The sequence below is a fragment of the Anabrus simplex genome, chromosome 3, assembly GCF_040414725.1.
Source record: "Anabrus simplex isolate iqAnaSimp1 chromosome 3, ASM4041472v1, whole genome shotgun sequence".
In the NCBI taxonomy this organism is placed as follows: domain Eukaryota; kingdom Metazoa; phylum Arthropoda; class Insecta; order Orthoptera; family Tettigoniidae; genus Anabrus; species Anabrus simplex.
Window position 1 is genome coordinate 434211134 of NC_090267.1, and position 24237 is coordinate 434235370.

A 24237-nucleotide genomic window follows, 5' to 3' on the forward strand; every position below is an offset into this window, starting at 1 on the left:
ACGGCCTCTCCTTCCTTGCATTTGCATTTCCATCACTTATTCGCTTCATGTGCCCAAACCATCTTAGTCGGCTCTTCTCAATTCTATAATTCATTTTTTCCACTCCAATTTCTTCCTGGATTTTCTCATTCCTTATTCTGTCTCTTCTACTCTTCTGTATTATACTCCTAAAGAACTTCATTTTAGCTGCCTGTATTCGACTCTCACCCTTCTTTGTCGTTGTCCATGTTTCTGCCCCGTAAGTAGTTATGGGTACATAATACATCTTGCACATAGTTTCCTTTGCTTCCATTGGCACATCTTTGTCCCATAACATGTTTCTTACACTATGATAGAAACAACTTCCAGCTTGAATCCTCTTACTAATTTCAGCATCCGATCTAGCATTCTCCATTAATTCACTCACCAGGTATTTAAATGTTTCCACTACTTCCAGGGGCTTGTCTGCAAGTCCATACCTGCCAACTTTACAAAGCCAAAAAATCAGGAGATTTAGAGATGAAAATCAGGAAAAATCGGGAGGAATCAGGAGATACAATTGCTCAAAACTGCTTATTCTACATATCTTGCGCAATACAGGAGTACTATGGTACCGTATATTATAACACTTATTGTCTCAAAACACGACTGTTGTTATATGAGGCTCACAGGAAGTATGTGAGCGAGATAATCGGTCTCTGATAAGCCTACCGAAAATAGTATGAACTCATGCTCCAGACGTGTGAATCAGTCATGCGCTTAGATGCCATTACTTAGAAAATGCATAGATTAATATACTGCATCTCGCGCCGGCACGATTATGAGAAGAGCAATATTATTTTTATCAAGTAATAAATTAAAACTCGCCAGAATTGTCTCCAAATGGCTCCTAAAATCATTAGGAAATTCTATCACTAAATTACTAAAACAGACTCCAAATCTAGCGACTAGTCTCTAGAATCGACTAGACTGATGCGAACGAACAGGAACATAACACGCGAAAACGAGAGATTGACAGTCGATATACGCGTCGCGATAGACTCGTTTCAATAAACATCGCCCATTCTTGCGCATTTCTCGTATTAATAAACGTCGATATTTTTCATTTCAAAGAGGCCAATGAGCAAAGGACATCGGCCACTTGCGTACAAAGCTGAAATGGTGGGATTTGAAAACAAATGTTTAAAGTTCACTAAAATAAGTTAAAATCGGGAGAAATATTAGAATAATCGGGAGGCGGGAAAAACTGTCGAAAATCGGGAGTCTCCCGCCTAAATCGGGAAAGTTGGCAGGTATGCAAGTCTAATTTCACCTTTCCCTTCTTTCTCCCCTCTAGTCATAACAAGGGTTTTACTCTTCTCTACACTTATTTTCAACCCACATTCTTCTATTTTCCCATTCACCACATCCAACTGTTCTTGAACCTTCCTTTACAATGGCGAAAAATGAAAGTATCCTCCTATTCAATACATCATATATTCCGTCATTAGACGGAGTAAACAAGTTCAGACATGTTTCGGCTCGTTTGAGCCATCTTCAGTGAAAAAATTAGGGGGGTTGGAAAAATTTACATAATATGAGTTGAAAAAATGCTATAAAACATAATGAAAGCGCAAATGAAAAAACAAACAAAAGAGAGCCTAGACGGAAACAAAATAGTACAAATATACAATATTTACATCAATATGCAGAGCAAAAAACAACTTAATGCGACAAAATTCAGTGACACAGGTGTTAATTTGAAATAATAATTGATACTAAAAACTGCGTTAACCTAAGAAACAAGGGAATGAGAAAACAAACCTTCCTGTCGTCCTCTCCGCAAATCACAATAACATCTGCAAATAACAACATGTTCATTTCTCTTCCTCCGTATTCTGCTTTTGCTGTTCTCATGATGTCATCCATTACTATTGTAAACAAGATTGGTGATAGAACACTTCCCTGCCTCAGCCGACTAGTTATTTTGAACCAACTTGTGTTTGCACGCAACTACAACATTCCTTGTACATTGCCATGATCATTTTTATTACTCCCTGTCCAATTCCTTTTTGCACCAGACAGTCCCAAACTTTAGTCCTGGGGACACTGTTATATGCCTTTTCAATGTCGATGAATGTCATCACCATATCATTCCCGTACTCCCATTGCTTTTCCATTAGCTGTCTGATAATGAAAATGGGCTCTATTGTTGACCTTCCCCTTCTGAAACTAAACTGATTTTCCAGTATCTGATTCTCAACCCTCAACCTTATCCTACTTTCCAGTATCCTCTCCATTATCTTAGCAACATGGGATATTATAGCAATTCTCCTGTAGTTCTTCAAAACTTTCTTATCACCTTTCTTGAAAATTGGGATGATTATTCCTTTTTTCCAATCATCAGGGACCTCCTTATTCTCCCAGACAATCCTGAGAACTCGATATGCCCACTGCAGGCCTACAGCTCCAGCTGCCTTTATCATCTCCACTGAAATTTCATCTATTCCAGCATTTTTTCCATTCTTCATCTTTCTTACTGCCATTTCAATTTCATTCATTGTAATTTCTTTATCCATTTCTTCATCAACTAATTGCCTTTCCTGGTCGTCCATTGAATGACTCATCAGTTCTTACGTTCAGCAACTTCTGAAAATACTCTCTCCATCTATTCCTTATTTCTTCTGGCTTTGTTAATATTATGCCGTCTTCATCCTTCATAAATCTGGTGCTTACTTGATCTCTCTTTTTGTTTCTTAAGATACCATACAGTAACTTCTTGCTGCCCTGCATATCATCTCTCAATTTCTGTGTGAATCCAGCTCTTCCTCTTTTCTTCCTCCACTACTTTCTTGGCCAAATTCTTTGCCTCCACATATTTTCTTCTACTTTCTTCAGTCTTAGATGTTTTCCATGCTTTTTTTTTCCCCTTCATTTTAATCTTTACCCTATCATTCCACCAGTGTGTCTCTTTGTCCTTCACATTTCCTGATGTTCTACCACATACCTTTTCTGCACATCCAACGAGTGCTTCCTTAAATCTTTTCCATCTTCAACACTCCCCACCTCCGTGCTGGGTACCAAGGGTATTATTTCGCTTTGAAATTCTTCTTGTATGCTTTTCTCCTTCAACTTCCATACTTTAATTCTTTTCTCTCTTCTTAAGGGGGGTTTTTCAATCTTTCTCACTTTCAATTTTCCTACCACAACTCTATGGTCTCCACCAAAGGCTTCTTCAGGCATAGCTGTAACATTTAAAGGTTCTTTCGGTGTTCTTACTCTATGATTATATAATCAATCACGTTCTTTGTTCGTCTGTCTCCCCAACCATACCTTGTGATCTTCTGACTGTTCTTCTTCCTAAATCAGGTGTTTCCAACAATCATTTGGTTCCTCATGCAAAAATCCACCAACACCTCCTCGCCTTCTGGGTTTACCTTTCCATATCCAAAGGGCCCTACATCATCTTTCTTTCCTTGTCTTTCCATTCCCACTTGTGCATTTAGATCTCCCATCAATACCACTTCCTTATCTTCTATCTGCCTCTCCACTTCCTCTAAAAAGTCCTCCAGATGTTCATATATGCAACCCGTTTGTGGGGCATACAACTGAAATAGATCTTTCACACCATTTTCAAAGTGGAGTGTCATCACCATCATCCTATTGCTGACGGATTTTGTATATTCCATATATTCTTGGATTTCTTTTCAATACAAGGTCAGATTAGCATCACTTACCTTTACTATAATGTTATTAACCATGTAGGGTCTTTAGTGAGGGTTAGACTTTTGTCAGCAATTGCCTCGCATAGTTTATGAACTTTTATTATGCAGTGGTTGGTAACAAAATCTGTGTGCATTCCTTTCTGACAACGATGTTATACTGTACAAGCTTTCAGCCAATGAAATGGTAGTAGCTGCAGAAAGTATGGAAAATGACATGTGCTTGATTATATTAAGTTATATTTAAGTAAAAAATACTTCTAGGGACAAGGTCCATACATTCACAACAACCGTACCTCTCCTCTAAAAGCAACCCGAGGTAAGATTAGCATCATGTACTTTTCACTAAACTATAATGTTATTAATATTACAGAACCTTTAGTGAATGTTACACTTTACTAGCAGGGGTGCATAATGCCTGGAGCAGTTTGCTTTTGCCTCTGATAGAGGCCTCATGATGTGTGACCACACAGCTGCCACATTCCGTGAAAAATGAAACTGCAAAAATTTTAAGTGCTATGGTGCGTGCCCGATGCATCTGTGAAGTGAATATATTAAACAAGAAGGAATAAAACAAATAACCTCAACAGGTAACAAAAGACAGCACATTAAAGTGCAGTGCACGCAGTGATAGTTCTAGGTACGTGTGTATATTTTAATGTTTTTATAATATTTTTAGACATATCAATGTTCTTATCACTACCAGTACTCTCTCAGGGAATACGACAGGCCTGTGGACCACTTCACTGGCTTGGGTAGACAACACATCAGTAGAAGTAAAATTTGATACTTCTGTGTGTCTTAAATAGAAGATTATAATGGTCTGAAGCTATACCCTGCACGGCTTTACTTCTAAACTGACATTTCACAAAACACATGAGTATCGCCTTTCCTCTGTTGCCAGCGTGTTACTGCCGCGAAAACAGCTGATGCTATACGACTGCAGCAAACAGCCCTTGTGAAATGTAATACCATTCTCAGAAAAGCTAACGAATCTGGATTGAAAACAAATTCACAAACTACACTTACTAACAACATCAGACACTAAAAAGAGAATATATTATTAAGAATAAAAGAGAACGAAGAAATAACACAGCACTCATCATTAATGCATACCTGCCAACTTTTACAACTCAAAAATAGGAAGATTTTTTAATTCTTGGATTTCATCACGTATAGTTCACCACAGTCTACGTGAAAATAGGTCAGGATAAAAGGCATATATATCTACAGTTACAGTGCGAATTGATCATTAAATTTAAAATCTTAAACTAAGAAAACATAAAAATGGTTACAAGAAAATGTACCTAATCACTCTCATTTATGACACTTACATACGAATAATAATATTTATGTCACACCAACACACACAACAAAATCCATAATACCATATTTTCTCGCGTAATTAACGCACTTTTTTTGACGAAAAATACAGGCGAAAACTGCGGATGCGTAAATTATTCAAGGAATTCAGATCTTTACAAATTATTTATAATTCATTTACGTTTAAAAGATACATCAAATACATCAAAGACAATTGGTTCAACTCATTTGCGATTATCGTCATACAGCGTAAAATTCCGGCGTGAGATTTTTTCTGAAAAGTCAAATAGGGTACATCAGGTAAGTTAGACACGTGGGTTTCAAGTACCGACACTAGAAAATACTCTTCTCATTACGAGCTGAAAATACGGCCTGAATGGCATACCGGAAAAGAAAAAAAAACTATCCAACACGAGAAGGGCCGGGCATCGAAGAAGGGACCCTGCTACATTACCCCAAACCGTTCGTATCTAATCTTGTACGAGTGACGTGTCCATCCATCCTTTCTGTTGAATACGAACGTGGATCACTCGCGGAAATTTTGCTTTAGGCACTGTTTTTCGTTTTAGAACAATGTAAGGTGTAACCTTTCTACCATCAGCAAGCATTGCAGTACATCGTTGTTTTTGGCTTCCGATAGCGCGTACGATAACACTATATGTTCCTTTCTTATCGATTCTTCGACTTTGTGGCGTACGGAAACCGATTGGCGTCTGACGTGCGGTTCCTATAAAGGGAGATCAAATATTCCTTCATTTCACGCTTCTCAATCACAAAGCGATGACAATGGTTGAAATCATTCATCATTTTTTGGCATAATGTTGTTCTTCGTCGAAGAGAAAGTTCATTTCTCTTCAGAAAATTAATCAAGCCTCGGCTAACCTTCAAATCCGGGACACTGGTTCCATGTGCCGCGGCTATTTCTCATTCTTTAAAACACAGCATTTCGTGAGAAACGGCTTATCCAACATTGCGCAACAAAATCATATATTTAAGAAGATAATCCTGTACTTGCAGAAACTTGCCGCTTTTTGGTCCGCGAAATGCTTTGGGAGACTTGTTGGCCGCTTGAAGTGCACTTCTGTTACCGCGGTAGCGCACGTTTCAGTTGGACACTGAATACTTGCTGCCCGCTGCTCTATTCCCGTGTTTCGAAGTAAATGATCACCGCGAGTTTGTATGATGCAGTATTACTGGAATACTGTGGACGGACAAACAATTTTGAGATCACAGAAGGTCCCGTACCCGAAACACTCGTAAAACTAGTGCATTGGGATTTCCTGACGGCTAATAACAGCAAGTTGCCCTGTGTGTGGAATGCCTGCTTCGCGATAGGAAGCCTGCTACTTGAGTAGTTGGCATCTTTATTTCGAAACGCATCCGGAGCTGAGTGATGGATGTTCGAAGTTGTGGGTGCGACAAATACGTGAACATTTCTTTTTCTCCACTTTGGACCCAAAATTATTGGGATGCGTAAATTATGCAAGGGCGTTAATTACGCGAAAAATACGGTAGTTTCCCTTAGACGGTGAAATGAACGGAAATTTATAGGTATCTCTGAACACTTGGAGATAACGTTTGTTATATTTTTTGGCCATAACGAGAAAAGAAAATGCCAGAAACTGTCACCGACAAGAACCCCCTTAAAAACATTAAATTCATTAAAATTATGCACTTAAATACGTGAAACTACCACATGCAAAACAATTCAATATGTCCCATACATTATTAACAAACGACTTTGACAGAGGGGGGAAAACACGTGGCCTACCACTCCGACGAAACTGCGCACAGAAAAGATGTCAACAGCGCGCGAACAGCACAATAAACTCGTTCTTTCGTCCCGATTAACTGAGTCGCTAGCGCGCGCTAGCCTCTTGCTTGCAGGACGATTGCCGCCCCGAATCCCCAGCTGCATAAAGCGCGCACGCTGTTGTGGTGTGCGGGAAACACGATACACGGAGGCGACGGACGAAATATTCACGAAATAAAGCAACAAATAAATACGCTTGAAAATAAGGTTTCGTAAATTACACAAGTACGTAAGAATTTGTCCTTTATCGAAGGGGAAGAGTATTGGCGGTACTAGAGGTTATATTAGTCAAAAATCGGAAGAAGTAACAATAAATCGGAAAATCGGAAGACGAGTTAAAAAAACCGGAAAGTTTCCGGGTAAATCGGAAGGGTTGGCAGGTATGTTAATGGCTGGCACAGGAAGGAGGTTACGGGCAACAAAAGGAACACTCTACTGATCTCAGAGTCATTGAAACCCTCCAACAATGAATCACTGTCACTATCACCAGCTCCCAAAGATATTATTAAACTTTCGGCGCAGTTCTCCACTATACCTTTATTTTCCCACACCTCACGTATAAGTGTTATGTATATGGCGCACAACATTCCTCCAGTTTTCGGCATTGACATTCGCCACGGCTTCGGCTAGCATGTTTTCCAATTCGGGAACAGTAAACCGCTTAGTACACTAACCAATACACGTTTGTAAATGAAACTACAGCTACTTTTATACACTGAAAACAATTAAACCTGTATTGTACTAACTATGCTATACTAAACTGTAAACTATGCTATACTGTACTATACCCGTACTAGAGAGATAAAGACTAATATGAAAAACACTAATTACTGAAGAAAAATGCAAAAGATTGTGAACCATACCGAATACCGAGACAGGTTAACCACGTGGTGAATGTAAATATTACAGTTGGCAACTAGGTTTCGAGATAGCACTCTGCCGATATAAGTCGATATGAATGGCAGCTTGGGATTGGTTGCAAGTGTATGTTTTAGCACATAACCACCAGACAGAGCCAAAATTGGCCAAAACATCAATTTAGACGTAAAGCAGTGCGGATTGCACGTTATAAATTTCATATTAGAGCCCGTATTGTCAAAGTATCGACTTGTGAAAATTTAGATTTTATAATTCCACCTTTACAATACTGTAATTGTCTTTATTACAAAGACTAAATTAAATTACACTTATGAAACATGTTTCGTCCTCTTATAGGACATCTTCAGTCACAAATACATAACATTAAAAATGAGGCGAGGATACATTAAAATAAGTAAATGCAAAGTCTTTGTATCCTGTGACGCGGCGGATAGCGTCTTGTCAATCTTCAATGTTAAAATGGTGCGGTGTGAACATGATATGAAGCATGAAGTCCAATTAAAATCATATGTTAAAACTGTTGTTCAAAACAACGAATTGTTAATTATAAAACACCGTAAATGGCTATCCAAATAAATTTATGTGCATATTGTACATAAAACAGTGTTGTGGTGATGCCACGTTATAATAGATTTCTTGATTAGGAGGTGGAGTTATACTGATGCAAGTTGAACCTGATTGTGTGTTGACAATAGGGGCCTAAAATAGAAAAAGAAAATATGAATGAACTGAAGAATAAAATTCCATTAAAATGTGAACTAAGTGCCCATCCAGTCACTCCCCTCCTTGCCCGTCCTACGTCGACCACTCCACCTCAAGTGCTAAGGCTAACTGAGTGACGTCCTCGAAGGTCGTTGAGGACTGACTGTGAGGGGAGGTTGAGAGGAGTTTAACATTAGGGGAGAGGCGTGAGGTAACGTATTACTCACGCGCCTTCGTGAAAAGAATTTATTGATAAACTCCTCGAAAAGTATATTGATATCCTCTGATATCTCATTAAGATTATAAATCGGGTTGCATTTTTGATCAATATTTATAAAGATGTTTTCTAATATATTCAATAGATTTCTTTTCTTACATAAAAGGAGAATCTGAACGTCTTGTATGCCCGTGAATGTATGATTGGTATCGTCTATATGAGAACCGAATGTTGAGAATCTGCCGTACTTTGATGCATTAACATGTTCATTATACCTTATGTTAAAATTGCGGTCTGTCTGTCCAATATAACTGGCGGGACACTGCTAGCACTTTAATTTGTAAACACCTGATTTCTGAAATTTGCTATTGCCGTTATTGATAGTGTGCTGATTGAAGAAAAGATGAGTGTTGTTATTGGTTGTTTTAAAAGAAACTTTCATATTAAGTTTCTTGAAAACATTTGTAATTTCGTATATTTTACTGTGACTATAAGTAAAAAAGGGCGTAAGTATCTTCTTTCTTTTTGGTATCCTTGGTTAATGTGGAAAATGATTTTTTCTCAATTTTGCTAATAATTTTATCTACAAATTGCCTGTTGAACCCGTTTCTTTTTGCTATAAAATAAATAGTATCCAATTCATGTTTACGATCTGCTTCTGACATGGGTATATTATAAACTCTATAAATCATACTGTAAAAGGAGGCCCTCTTATGTTCTGCCGGGTGTACAGAATTTTGTTTAATTATGTTTCCCGTTTGAGTAGGTTTCCTAAATATTTTAAAACTAAGTTTATTAGAGTCATCAATAATTGTAATGTCAAGAAAGTTTAATGCTTTATTATTTTCACTTCTGAAAGAAAATTTAATCTGTGAATCTATATTGTTTAATTGTTCTAATATGTTGTTAATTTTGCTATTTTCAAGAAAATCCATATATTTCCGCCATAATTCCCGAAGACCTTCCTGTTTATATATTTGACCGTTGAAAGTAAAGTAATTATTAGCGACGACGAACTCCAAAATATTAATAAAATCGGCTATCTCTTGCCTACTCAAATTACTGTATTTAAGTAGATTATTCTTTACAAGATTGATCGTTTTTGATACTGGAATATTCGAGAACATATTTTTGACGTCGAATGAATAGATCTTATGGTTCGATTGTATGTTTAAATCTTTAATACGATCGCAAAACTCTTTGCAATTCTTAATAGACCTATTACCCTCAAATCTATAATGTTTTTTTAAAAATTGTGTATAAATTTAGACGTCTTATATATAGGGCTATTTCTGAAATTAATGGTGGGTCTTATAGGTATATTCTCTTTATGCACCTTCGGTAGTGCCTTAGCCGTCGGAATGCCCGGGTTCATATTAGTTTTTTGAGACTCCCTTTCATTAAGAAGTTTCTTTAAGTTTCTCTGAATGATATTCATCGGGTCTTTTTTTATAATTTTGAATGAATTCTCTGCGAAAAAGGTTTTGGTTTTCTGTATGTATGATTCTTTATTCATAATGACCGTCGCATTCCCCTTGTCCGCCTTAGTCACAATCAAACCATTCTCCTTAATTTTCTGTTTCAATGAAACTATTGTTTGGTTATGATGTGTAGAAACTCTATCTTTGTTATTATTTATTAAATTAGAAAGTTTTTTCTTTATATTAAATCTCGTCTCTGTTTGGTTCTCTATCGGTAACTTTTGTATTGCACTTTCGGCTTCCGCCGTGATCGTGATCGCGTCTTTAAGTTTAAATTCAACGGGCCAATTGAATTTGGGACCTTTCTCCATAACACTTATTTCAGACTTATCAAAACAAGTCTCTGAAAGATTAATAACCGGCTCTTGAAATACAGGAATGGTTGAATGAGTCTGATTATTATGATCCTTAGATGAGGGAGAATCAGTCTTAGTTCTCTTACTATTGCGCCTAAGTGTATCAGTTTTGTTGACTAACTTGTTCTGTTTATCTACAAGTAGGTATGCGATTTTATCATTTAAGTAATTTTGAAACAAACTCCATTCTAATGGGGCAATGGAGGCAGACGCAATGAGATGGGCCTCGTATAACTGAGTGTTAAGTAATGCTTTTTTCCTATAAAGAAATTTAATTTTGTTCCTGATCCATAGAATGTTGGATTTATCTTGTGTCTTTTTAGTTGTGGTCACAGTAAAATATACAAAATTACAAATGTTTTCAAGAAACTTAATATGAAAGTTTCTTTTAAAACAACCAATAACACCACTCATCTTTTCTTCAATCAGCACACTATAATTAACGTCAATAGCAAATTTCAGAAATCAGGTGTTTACAAATTAAAGTGCCAGCAGTGTCCCGCCAGTTATATTGGGCAGACAGGCCGCAATTTTAACATAAGGTATAATGAACATGTTAATGCATCAAAGTACGGCAGATTCTCAACATTCGGTTCTCATATGGACGATACCAATCATACATTCACGGGCACACAACAAGACCTTCAAATTCTCCATTTATGTAAGAAAGGAAATCTATTGAATATATTAGAAAACATCTTTATAAATATTGATTAAAAATGCAACCCGATTTATAATCTTAATGCGATATCAGAGGATATCAATATACTTTTCGAGGAGTTAATCAATAAATTCTTTTCACGAAGGCGCGTGAGTAATACGTTACCTCACGCCTTTCCCCTTACGTCAAACTCCTCTCAACCTCCCCTCACAGTCAGTCCTCAACCACCTTCGAGGACGTCACTCAGTTAGCCTTAGCACTTGAGGTGGAGTGGTCGACGTAGGACGGGCAAGGAGGGGAGTGACTGGATGGGCACTTAGTTCACATTTTAATGGAATTTTATTCTTCAGTTCATTCATATTTTCTTTTTCTATTTTAGGCCCCTATTGTCAACACACGATCAGGTTCAACTTGCATCAGTATAACTCCACCTCCTAATCAAGAAATCTATTATAACGTGGCATCACCACAACACTGTTTTATGTACAATATGCACATAATTTTATTCGCATAGCCACTTACGGTGTTTTATAATTAACAATTCGTTGTTTTGAACAACAGTTTTAACATATGATTTTAATTCGACTTCATGCTTCATATCATGTTCACACCACACCATTTTAACATTGAAGATTGACAAGACGCTATCACTACGCGTCACAGGATACAAAGACTTTGCATTTACTTATTTTAATGTGTCCTCGCCTTATTTTTAATGATATAGATGTTGATTCCCATATGGAATCTGAAATATTTGTCCTGAATGAGTAAACATATCAGATTCCGTATGGGAATCAACATCTATATCATCTGATGGCCAAGCAGGCATCAATTTTTGGTAATGAGACAAAATCTCTTAGTGCATTGGCACTGCCGGTGGCTCCAGTTAGCCTACGCAGTGGCCTCCATGGTATGCACTAGCCAGCGTATTGGTAGGTGTGCTAGGTACCAACTGATGAGCCCACCCTAGCACACGAGGGCGAAACGCTGGCAACCAAGAATGAGTTAGCTGGAAAATTTATAATGTCCAATAACGGACCATTTATATTGGTATTATTTTTAATGTTATGTATTTGTATTTGTGACTGAAGATGTCCTATAAGAGGACGAAACATGTTTCACGAGTGTAATTTAATGTAGTCTTTGTAATAAAGACAATTACAGTATTGTAAAGGTAGAATTATAAAATCTAAATTTACACAAGTCGATACTTTGACAATACGTGCTCTAATATGAAATTTATAACATGCAATGTTGATGCCAACCAGGCAGGCAGAGCTAACAAATATTTAAATCTTAAGACCAAAATTGCGAGAATAGATAAGGACATTCTATTCCTGAAAAGCTGTCTCAAGGAGGGACTCGTCCCCAATTTTTTGAAATCGGTTCAAAACAAGAATGTATTGTCGTACTGGCATAGAAAGACACAAGATAAATCCAACATTCTATGGATCAGGAACAAAATTAAATTTCTTTATAGGAAAAAAGCATTACTTAACACTCAGTTATACGAGGCCCATCTCATCGCGTCTGCCTCCATTGCCCCATTAGAATGGAGTTTGTTTCAAAATTACGTAAATGATAAAATCGCATACCTACTTGTAGATAAACAGAACAAGTTAGTCAACAAAACTAATACACTTAGGCGCAATAGTAAGAGAACTAAGACTGATTCTCCCTCATCTAAGGATCATAATAATCAGACTCATTCAACCATTCCTGTATTTCAAGAGCCGGTTATTAATCTTTCAGAGACTTGTTTTGATAAGTCTGAAATAAGTGTTATGGAGAAAGGTCCCAAATTCAATTGGCCCGTTCAATTTAAACTTAAAGATGCGATCACAATCACGGCGGAAGCCGAAAGTGCAATACAAAAGTTACCGATAGAGAACCAAACAGAGACGAGATTTAATATTGTACCCGTTTAAATGGTGCCTGATTGAATTTGGGGAAGCTGGAGTAATTTTTGTAACGGAACATTGGTTTACAAGTGAGCATGCATCAGCCGTTACCGTGCCGTGCCGCTGCGGGCGAGTGTGAACTAGGTCAACAGCCCGGTGAAGGTCGCCACGTCACGCAGTTTCGTCACCTAGCGCGCCGACAGCCGAGAGGGGAACGACATTCTGGAGAAATCTACTTGCCGGTGTGAAGGACGAATCACGTCACAAGGAGGTCAACAGCCAATGAAAATCGAGGAAGGTGCTGGAAGGTCTTAAGATCTTTCTAGAAAGAAGTTGAAGAAGAGTCTCTAAGGAAAAGTTGAAGAGACCATTACAGTCTCGAAGGGAGAATCGAACAGAAGAGTCTCTAAGAAGAAGTCAAGTAATACAGTCTTCTGGAAGAACGTCGTATAATTTTAGCCTCTAGGGAGAAGATGAATATTCGTGGACAGTGTTATTAACGGTCTATTTCTTGTATGGCACAACCACCGTTTTATATGAGTGCTAGTTCAACTTTTCGTCAGCCTAATTCAGTATAGAGCGAGGTTGTTACAGCCGCACATTTCACCGCGTGGAACTTGCAAAACCACAGACAGTTCGTGCGCTCATTTACGCCGAGTGTTGCAGTAGAAATCTATGGAATGTCTCATTGGAAATTATAAGGGAAGTGAACTATCTGAAGTGAATATTCGAGAGGAAACCTGGCCTATAAAACATCGTACTACCCGTAATAATGTTCCGTCAGCTTCAAGACTTACTGTAATCTTGTGAATGTGTTCAGAATTCGAAGCTTGGAGTAAAACTGAACCTGAGTGTACATCATTGTGCCAGTTAAGTGTCGTAAATAATTTAGTGGTATACAACTAGTGTGGATCCTATTTTCTGATATAAAATTTCAGTTTCAGCTACCTCTGTGAAGACTAGCCAACAGCATGCAACGAACGAGAGGAAAATCCTGGAATTTTCTGGAACATTGTTGGAGTGATTCAACGCTGCTGTACGTAGCCGTAGTCATGATGGGTTAAGCCAAAGTGTGCACGCCAGCGCGATGAACTTGTCCGTCTACAAGCCTCCATAGCGGAAGAAGAGGACGCCGACGCCCATAGCTGCATCCCGACGCCAAGGATTTCCATCGGAACCATAAGTACCATTGTAAAATTTCTTCTCTTTCAGTAGATGACTAGTAGATTGTATTTTTGCTTAGAGGAGTGTAGTTTCTTTTGAAATGTTGACTTAAATGGTGATGGTATTCATGCATTCTTTGATTTATGGTTTCTACATTTTCTATCTTTGCATTCTCTTGGAATAATGTTCGTGTTTGTGATTCGGTGATAAGTAATCCCAGTTGCCAGTGAGTTTTACGAGGTCATGAATAATTAAGATCTTCAAAAGGAATTATGGGGGATTAAGACCTAAAAATAAGCATCATAATAATAATAAGAAGAATAAAATGTGGTCATAATAATGACGAGGAGGATGAAATTAAATATAGGAGTAAAATACTAATAAACCGAAGGCTTAATGAACTATTAGTTTGTGATATGATTGATATCAGAAGGGACGGTAATTGAAGTGTACTAGAAGCAGCTCATCGAGAAGACATTTTCTAGGAGCCATAGTAGGAGAAATAAAAATAATTATTATAATAATAATAATGAAAGGCGGGTATTTGACTGGTTGTTGAGAATAAAATTGAACGGTATTGTGATGGTGGATTTTACGATGAAATTGACGATATGGGACTACTAGGGTGCATGTCAGTCATAGTGATTATGGTGAATTATAGTGATGATAGTGATTTATGGTAATTTGATTATATTTAGGCTCTAATAATAGTTCTTTCCTTCGCTCAACAACCGATATTGAATAATGTATGACTTACTTACTATTAGCCTTTCCTGGGGCTCACAGACGCATCTTTCCGATGATGGTGGTGGTGATTATTTCTTCAAGATTAATTTAGTCATCCTATTTCGTCTTGTAACAATAGTCTTGATGAATTCTTATTAAGATCGGTTCATGCTATAAGGGTCTTCAATAAAATTTAAGAGGAGAATATAATAATAAATGAATGATAATGATAAAGTATGAATTTCAACTGTGTGACAAATCTGCCTATAAACTGTTGGTGTGATTATGTTGTTACGAGACAGTTATCTATGTCTTTCCAGGAATGCTTATTCTTTTCGTGTTTTTATGTGGTTTATTTAGTCAATGATGTTGTGTTGATTACGCGTGGTGTTACGTGATGCTCTACCCATCCATAAAATACTAGTCAGTTAGAAATCGTTGTTATGCTTTATAAAGGAATACAGTCGAGCGAAATCTGCGAGAGAGGGGAAATACGCCAAAGAATTTCTCAAAATTGTAAAGCATTTCTCGAAAATTGGTAAAGAATTTCTCAAGAATAAGTTGTAAAGAATTTCTCAAAGGTAAGAGAAAATGATTTAGGAAGGATTTCTCATAAGTATGACAAAGTAGTTTCTCAAGAAATTTTTCTCAAATATGCCCATATAAATTAGTTAGAAAATTTGTCAAAGATGTGCTAAAGAAAGAATTAATTAATGGGTAATTCGTAAAGATTAAGGAAGTAATGAAATATGGTTATTCATGTTCGGTGTAACATTGTTTTGTTGCAATTATAATGACTATCACTAATTACATGATTGATCAAATGTTGCAGAGAATGGCTTCGGTTGGAAGTTCATTGAAGGTGTAATTGAATCCGATGAATTCGCTAAGCATGCCAAGGACTCATAGTCATTTTGTTAACGAGAAGAATAATCAGTTGAATTATGTTGAAGAAATGTTATAATGTAATTTCTTTCCTAGCATTGTCCAGACTGAATTTTATTTTCATTTTAATAAACCAGTTTGTTGTTTTGTTCTGATTTTTATTCCACATTATGTCTCCTATCCAGTCACCAATGGCCCTGCAAATATATATCTTCTGAAGGTCGGTCCCGTGATAGTAAGTTGGCCCTGCGAACAGTCCACCCTTTCGGGACTCTCGCTCCGCCAACTGAGCGACCCCAGAGAAGGGGACATTACAAAGAAAAAACTTTCTAATTTAATAAATAATAACAAAGATAGAGTTTCTACACATCATAACCAAACAATAGTTTCATTGAAACAGAAAATTAAGGAGAATGGTTTGATTGTGACTAAGGCGGACAAGGGGAATGCGACGGTCATTATGAATAAAGAATCATACATACAGAAAACCAAAACCTTTTTCGCAGAGAATTCATTCAAAATTATAAAAAAAGACCCGATGAATATCATTCAGAGAAACTTAAAGAAACTTCTTAATGAAAGGGAGTCTCAAAAAATTAATATGAACCCGGGCATTCCGACGGCTAAGGCACTACCGAAGGTGCATAAAGAGAATATACCTATAAGACCCACCATTAATTTCAGAAATAGCCCTATATATAAGACGTCTAGATTTATACACAATTTTTAAAAAAACATTATAGATTTGAGGGTAATAGGTCTATTAAGAATTGCAAAGAGTTTTGCGATCGTATTAAAGATTTAAACATACAATCGAACCATAAGATCTATTCATTCGACGTCAAAAATATGTTCTCGAATATTCCAGTATCAAAAACGATCAATCTTGTAAAGAATAATCTACTTAAACACAGTAATTTGAGTAGGCAAGAGATAGCCGATTTTATTAATATTTTGGAGTTCGTCGTCGCTAATAATTACTTTACTTTCAACGGTCAAATATATAAACAGGAAGGTCTTCTTCCTATGGAGGCCCCTGCTTCGGGAATTATGGCGGAAATTTATATGGATATTCTAGAAAATAGCAAAATTAACAACATTAAAGGAATAATAAGCTGGTTGAGATACATAGATGATACGTTTACAATAATTGACCATAGCATTACTAATGGACAGGAGGTATTAGAACAATTAAACAATATGGATTCACAGATTAAATTTTCTTTTGAAAGTGAAAATAATAAAGCATTAAACTTTCTTGACATTACAATTATTAATCTCTAATAATATTAGTTTTAAAATATTTAGGAAACCTACTCAAACGGCAAACGTAATTAACAAAATTCTGTACACCCGGCAGCACATAAGAGGGCCTCCTTTTACAGTATGATTTATAGAGTTTATAATATACCCATGTCAGAAGCAGATCGTAAACATGAATTGGATACTATTTATTTTATAGCAAAAAGAAACGGGTTCAACAGGCAATTTGTAGATAAAATTATTAGCAAAATTGAGAAAAAAATCATTTTCCAAATTAACCAAGGATACCAAAAAGAAAGAAGATACTTACGCCCTTTTTACTTATAGTCACAGTAAAATATACGAAATTACAAATGTTTTCAAGAAACTTAATATGAAAGTTTCTTTTAAAACAACCAATAACAACACTCATCTTTTCTTCAATCAGCACACTATCAATAACGGCAATAGCAAATTTCAGAAATCAGGTGTTTATAAATTAAAGTGCCAGCAGTGTCCCGCCAGTTATATTGAACAGACAGACCGCAATTTTAACATAAGGTATAATGAACATGTTAATGCATCAAAGTACGGCAGATTCTCAGCATTCGGTTCTCATATGGACGATACCAATAATACATTCACGGGCATACAACAAGACCTTCAAATTCACCATTTATGTAAGAAGGAAATCTATTGAATATATTAGAAAACATCTTTATAAATATTGATCAAAAATGCAACCCGATTTATAATCTTAACGATATATCGGAGGATATCAATATACTTTTCGAGGAGTTTATCAATAAATTCTTTTCACAAAGGCGCGTGAGTAATACGTTACCTCAGAGCCTCTCCCCTTACGTCAAACTCCTCTCAACCTCCCCTCACAGTCAGTCCTCAACGACCTTCGAGGATGTCACTCAGCCTTAGCACTTGAGGTGGAGTGGTCGACGTAGGACGGGCAAGGAGGGGAGTGACTGGATGGGCACTTAGTTCACATTTTAATGGAATTTTATTCTTCAGTTCATATTTTCTTTTTCTATTTTAGGCCCCTATTGTCAACACACAATCAGGTTCAACTTGCATCAGTATAACTCCACCTCCTAATCAAGAAATCTATTATAACTTGGCATCACCACAACACTGTTTTATGTACAATATGCACATAATTTTATTCGCATAGCCACTTACGGTGTTTTATAATTAACAATTCGTTGTTTTGAATAACAGTTTTAACATATGATTTTAATTGGACTTCATGCTTCATATCATGTTCACACCGCACCATTTTAACATCGAAGATTGACAAGACGCCATCTGCCGCGTCACAGGATACAAAGACTTTGCATTTACTTATTTTAATGCGTCACTTACGGTGTTTTATAATTAACAATTCGTTGTTTCGAACAACAGTTTTAACATATGATTTTAATTGGACTTCATGCTTCATATCATGTTCACACCGCACCATTTTAACATTGAAGATTGACAAGACTATCTGCCGCGTCACAGGATACAAAGACTTTGCATTTACTTATTTTAATGTGCCCTCGCCTTATTTTTAATGTTATATATTTGTATTTGTGACTGAAGGTGTCCTATAAGAGGACGAAACATGTTTCACGATTGTAATTTAATGTAGTTTTTGTAATAAAGACAATTACAGTATTGTAAAGGTGGAATTATAAAATCTAAATTTTCACAAGCATTGGGGAGTATAAAACAAGACTCAATTTAGGGCATCTTCTATAAATATTATTATTAAAACATTAATATACACTGACTTAGCAAATGTCATGGGATAGTCACCTAATAGCGTGTGGGTCTTCCTCTGGCCCTGCAAACTGCAGTGAGATGCCGTGGAATTGAGTCGACATGTCCCTGGTAGTCCTCTGGACGCAGCCGACACCAAATCGTTTGCAGAGCGGCCGCCAATGCTGGTCTGTTCATGCACGGAGCCTGCATCCCAGGACATCCCAGATATGCTTGATAGGGTTCATATCGGGGCTCCTGGGTGGCCATGGCAGTCGTTGGACTTCCGCTGCATGTTCCTGGAACCATTCCCAGGTGACGTGGGAGCGATGTGGCGGCGCGTTATCATCTTGAAATACCGCAGAACCGTCTAGGCGCTGGAAGACCAAAAATGGGTGGAGATGGTCTCCGAGTAGCTCAGCATACCGCGTACCATTCAAAGTCTCTTCCAGAACAACTAGGGGGTCCATTCCATACCAGGAAAATGCAGCCCAGACCATAACAGACACACCAGCGCCCTGGACCACACCTTCGAGGCAGGCGGGATCCATCGCTTCATGTGGTCTGCACCACACACAGTGCCTACCATCAGCACGGTGCAGTTAAAATCGTGATTCGTCCGACCATATCACGTTACGCCATTGTTTCAGTGTCCATCCCTGGTGACTGGCGACAAATGCGGGTCGTTGTGCCCGATGACATTGGGTTAACAGTGGCATCCCATACCCCATAGAACCCATGTTCTTACGGATTGTCCAGTGGGAGACGTGTCTAGCAGGGCCTGTGTTGAATTGAGCCGTGATTTGTTGCACGGTTGCCCGCTTGTCACTATTGACAAGCCGTCTCAGATGTCATCGGTCACGGTCATCGAGGGTGGCTGGACGGACGGCCGGTCGTTCGTCTGTTGTGGACTGTGATACCCGCATTCAACCATTCACGATACACCCTGGACACTTGATTGTGTGAAGCCGAATTCCCACACCACTTCCGAAATCGCACTTCCCATCCGTCGGGCACCGACCACCATACCCCGTTCGAACGGTGTCAGCTCATGACGACGTTCCATGTTACACCTGTCGCATACACAGCCACTGCTCACAAGGTCTCCTATACAACTGCCGCTGGCACAGGGGGCGCATGGTGCGCAGACAACACACCTGCACATCAGTGCTCCACTATCCCATGACATTTGCTCAGTCAGTGTACATACATCAGACATGACTCTTTATTTTGCTTTAGTAACTTTAATCGATTCTTGAAATGATGGACATGCCAAATTTAATAACATAGTCATAATTTGTTAATTACTCTTACTATTTGTGCAAGGTTAATGTTTCATTATTTGTGAAATAAAGAATTGTCAATCATTGTAATGAGATGCACATCATATAAACACCTGTGTTGCTTATGATATCTCTCTGAAATCTGCATCAGTAAGTCCGGCTCCTTGACTGAATGGTCAGCGCAGTCGCCTTTAGTTCAAAAGGTCCCGGGGTTGATTCTCGTCCAGGTCGGAGATTTTAACTATAGATGGTTATTTCTCCTGCCTCAGGGGGTGGGTGTTTGTACTGTCCCCAACATTCCTGCAACTCACACACCACACTATCCTTCACTACAAAAGCATGCATTTCCCATACATGGCAGATGCCGCCCACCCTTGCTGGAGAGTCTGCCTTAACAAGGGCTGCACCAGTCAAGACTAAAATGCCCTCGGACACTCCCAGCATTAATAAGCCATACGATAAATAAATAAATAAATAAATAAATAAATAAATGTATCAATAGGATATACAGACTTCACAGACATTCTTAGTATTCTTTTGTATCAACCCTAGACCTCAACAGATAACAAAAGATAGTGCTAATGAAGAAAGATAACAAAAGATAGTGCTAATGAAGAAAGCCATGTATGTGCAAAATATATATATATATTTATTTTTTAATGATAATACTTAAGGAATATCCCTTAAATTTACCGTACTCTTGTTTTAACTTCATATCATTACGATGATCTATTTAAGATACATAAAAATAACAAACAGGTAAATCTTTACAAACTAGTTGGTAAAGGAGAGATGTAACTGAATGCATTTGACTTGATTGCTGGGAATGATGTCGTATCAGATCGTCTCTCAGCCAATGGAAATGCTATTGGGTGCTTCAGCAATGAAGAATGGCAGATGCTAAATTCCATTAGGTTATGTAAGTAAATGTACTTCTTGGAGCTGGTGGGTGGGTCCCTGGTCGCAGTGAACATATCTCTCTTCTACAAGGTATTCCACATCATTAGTCCAGCCCGGGAGCCAAGACTTTCACTCACGCGTAACTACTGTCTTTTGTTTACTCGCTCGAGGCCTTCTCAAAAAGGATGTTCTCCAGCAGTGCTCAGTGCTGCCAACCTCTGTACTTAGGAACTATGCTTCGATAGCTGGTAGTGGTGGTGATTATTGTTACTCCATTGGTGAGGAGTTGTTCTTTCTGTGCGGATGGTTAGGATAGGATCTGGACAAGATTCTTGTCATTCGGACGGTTAGGATAGGATCTGGGCAAGATTCTTGCCGTGTGGACGGCGGTTAGGCTAGGATCTGGACAAGACCATTGGTCTGGAAGATTAGAAGCCACGCTAGGCCTCTAATTTTGTGAGGAAACACGATTGGCCTGGATGGTTAGGATAGGATCTGGACAAGATTCTTACCATGCAGACTGTTAGGATAGGATCTGGACGGTTCGAAGCTGCGCCTAGGCCTCTAGTTTTGTGAGGCAACACGATTAGTCTGGAGACTGAGACGATGACAGCAGCGCATTCTATGAGGTCTAGTGCTTGGAATATGAATTAGAAGTTTCCTAGACTAGACCTGTCCATTTTCTTAACATGTTACAGTTACTTGCGCTTTTATTGTGCTGCGGTTGGTAACAGATTATTATTAACTTTCTTCACGGGAAGGAGATCACGTGCCACTTTATATTGGCCAATAGGAATACAAGCAACTACTTCAGAAATGAAAATGGTGTGTAATAATCTTAATTAGGTTATAAAAGTAAATGTATTTCTTGGGGCGGAATGTTGGGTTTCTGGACATCGCAATGAACACATCTCTCCTCTGAGATGCTCTTCAAGTAAGATTGCATTAATTTCCACTTACTAATAATATTAGAAATATGTTGGCCCCCTGGGCTGGAATAATACCTGTTCCACATACAATTTGAACTATTTCAAATCCATTATAATGTTATAAAACTTGTGGCAGTCACTGAATTTCTACCATAGCCTATATCTAAATACTCTGCTTACCACATGATATGAAAACCCATTCTTCATTTTATCTCCAGGAAGCCCAGTCACCCTCTTGCAGATGTGCTGCCTGGGATTTGATGGAGATTTAGCGATTACAATATCACCTCTCTCTATCTTCTGCAATCGTGGAGTAACATGTTCTGTCAAAAGCACGTTATTAGAGAATATTGTTGGTTCCATTGAGGGTCCCGTACACTGAAAAAAGACACAAATCAATAAAAACGATACAAGAGAATGAAATATTACATTATGATATTAAACTACTTTTTTCCAGTAACTTACCACAACAAAGTCGGCCAAGTATTCAAGAGCACAGTGAGTAATACAACCATACTGGATCATGTACGCAATCACATGCCCAAGTTTAAATGAATAGTGCTTAATGTAGTTTATTCGTTCCATCGATCCGACGAACACTGAAGATTCCGACAATAAATCAAGCCACAGACACTAATACACATGAATCACTTGTTGGAAATACTCAAGAGCAAATATATATCATAAATCCGGAACATTCTAGATCTGTGATACATACTGTTATATCAATTCCCTTTAGAGAAATGCGTTCATCACACAGCTATATATAATCGAAACCTACTACGAGATTACGCTCCTTCACTACACGGTCACAAGAACGGCAATATCACCCAATAACAGTCAAAAACACTCCACGAAAGACAAAAATGCTAACTACCTAACCCTCAAAAATCTCACATCACCTACGCCATTGATCTCAACATAATAACATAGCACACTGACCAAAACAACAGAAGATACCTCTATTAACTATAACTTGTAACCCTTACGGTCATAGACTATTCGATATGAACGAACATATTTTTAACAGATATCTCCACCTAAACCTACAATTTTATTTCTTTCCAATTAGCATAATAATCTTGACTTTGATGGTACAACTTATAAATGACAGTCTTTTGTTCACATCCAATTTGTCCATCTGATGCCAACTTAACCATATTTTTAGAGCTGGGAACGGAGCAGTTGTTCCTATGATTGCAATCGGTAGTGCGAGTGCAGCGCTCCCTCCGGTATTCTCCGGTAGTAAACGGTTGCTTAGAAACAATCCTATTCTATCCTCTTTGAACCAATCGGTGTTTTCGGTGCGCGAGCGGAGGACGGAAGAACAGTACCGAATGTGTACTGCTTTGCATTTCCAGTAGTGGAGCGCAACGGATGTGGTAGCGACGTAGTAAATACTGCTTTGTTAGTGTGAAGAAGGCGAATATATGAAATTTATACATTCTCATTTATCGTTAGTGTAAGTCCATTCAAATAGAATACACCTTTTTCATTATATTTCCTTTGAACTATAAATAATGTCATCCGGCCTCGCGGTGTAGGGAGCAATGCGTCCGCCTGTCACCCGGCGGCCCCAGGTTCGATTCACAGCCGGGTCAGGGTTTTTAAATTGAAGTGATTAATATCCCTGGCCTGGGGACTGGGTGTTTTTGACGTCCTTAATCTTCCTTTCCTCACACATAACATTCCACACTACCGCCATTCAAATTACACGCAGGTTCATACAATATGGTGCCAGTAGGGGCAAAAGATCCACATGGATCGACGCCCCGAACAAATAGCATTTTAAAGAAAATGACCAGTGTTGAAAAACAAAGCGAGAAGTGGGGCTCAACTCAGCGATTACGAAGCTTGAACGCTAACCACTCGACCAGCGCCGTTTCGTGTTCGTGACCCCAACGCACCGGTACATATTCGACGCGAAAATTTCTCTTGCGATTTTCTCGAGACGCCGTACTACTTGCACATTATGTTGTTCTAATGGACTGCTAAATGTGTACAAAGTTTGCAGGTAGTCCGTGATCCGTTTTTCGTGGCCTCCCCTTGTAAGTGTATTGTACCTTTATTCAGTCTGTGCTTATTAAATTTGCGTCTATATTTCCTCTGCTTGTTACTAGGAAACATCCCCAAAGCATGGAAAACCTCCACATTGAAGGTCTTATACAAAAGAAAGGGTAACTTGCTTGATCCAAATTCCTATAGAGGGATTGCTCTGGAGAATAATTTGATGAAGATACTCACCAAGCTAATAACCACTCGACTGACGGAAGAAATCGAAGCCAAAATTCCGGAAGAGCAATTTGGATTTAGAAGAGGAAGAAGTACTCTACACGCAAT

General features: G+C 38.1%; 1 protein-coding gene across 2 annotated transcripts in view; it reads right to left on the bottom strand.

Annotated features, from left to right (window-relative positions):
• The window catches only part of LOC136866471 (mitochondrial inner membrane protease subunit 1), a 35037-nt gene extending 12026 nt beyond the window's left edge, over positions 1-23011 (bottom strand). The window contains exons 1-3 of one of the 2 annotated variants that reach the window (XM_067143462.2): positions 22616-23011; positions 22363-22496; positions 22078-22275 (exon numbers count right to left, since the gene is read on the bottom strand). In XM_067143462.2, the coding sequence (XP_066999563.1) occupies positions 22078-22275; positions 22363-22496; position 22616 (333 nt within the window). In that variant the 5' untranslated portion in view covers positions 22617-23011. Of the gene's footprint in view, positions 1-22077; positions 22276-22362 lie in introns of both variants that reach the window. The other variant, XM_067143463.2, reaches the window with a different exon arrangement.
• Positions 23012-24237: the final 1226 nt, after the last annotated feature.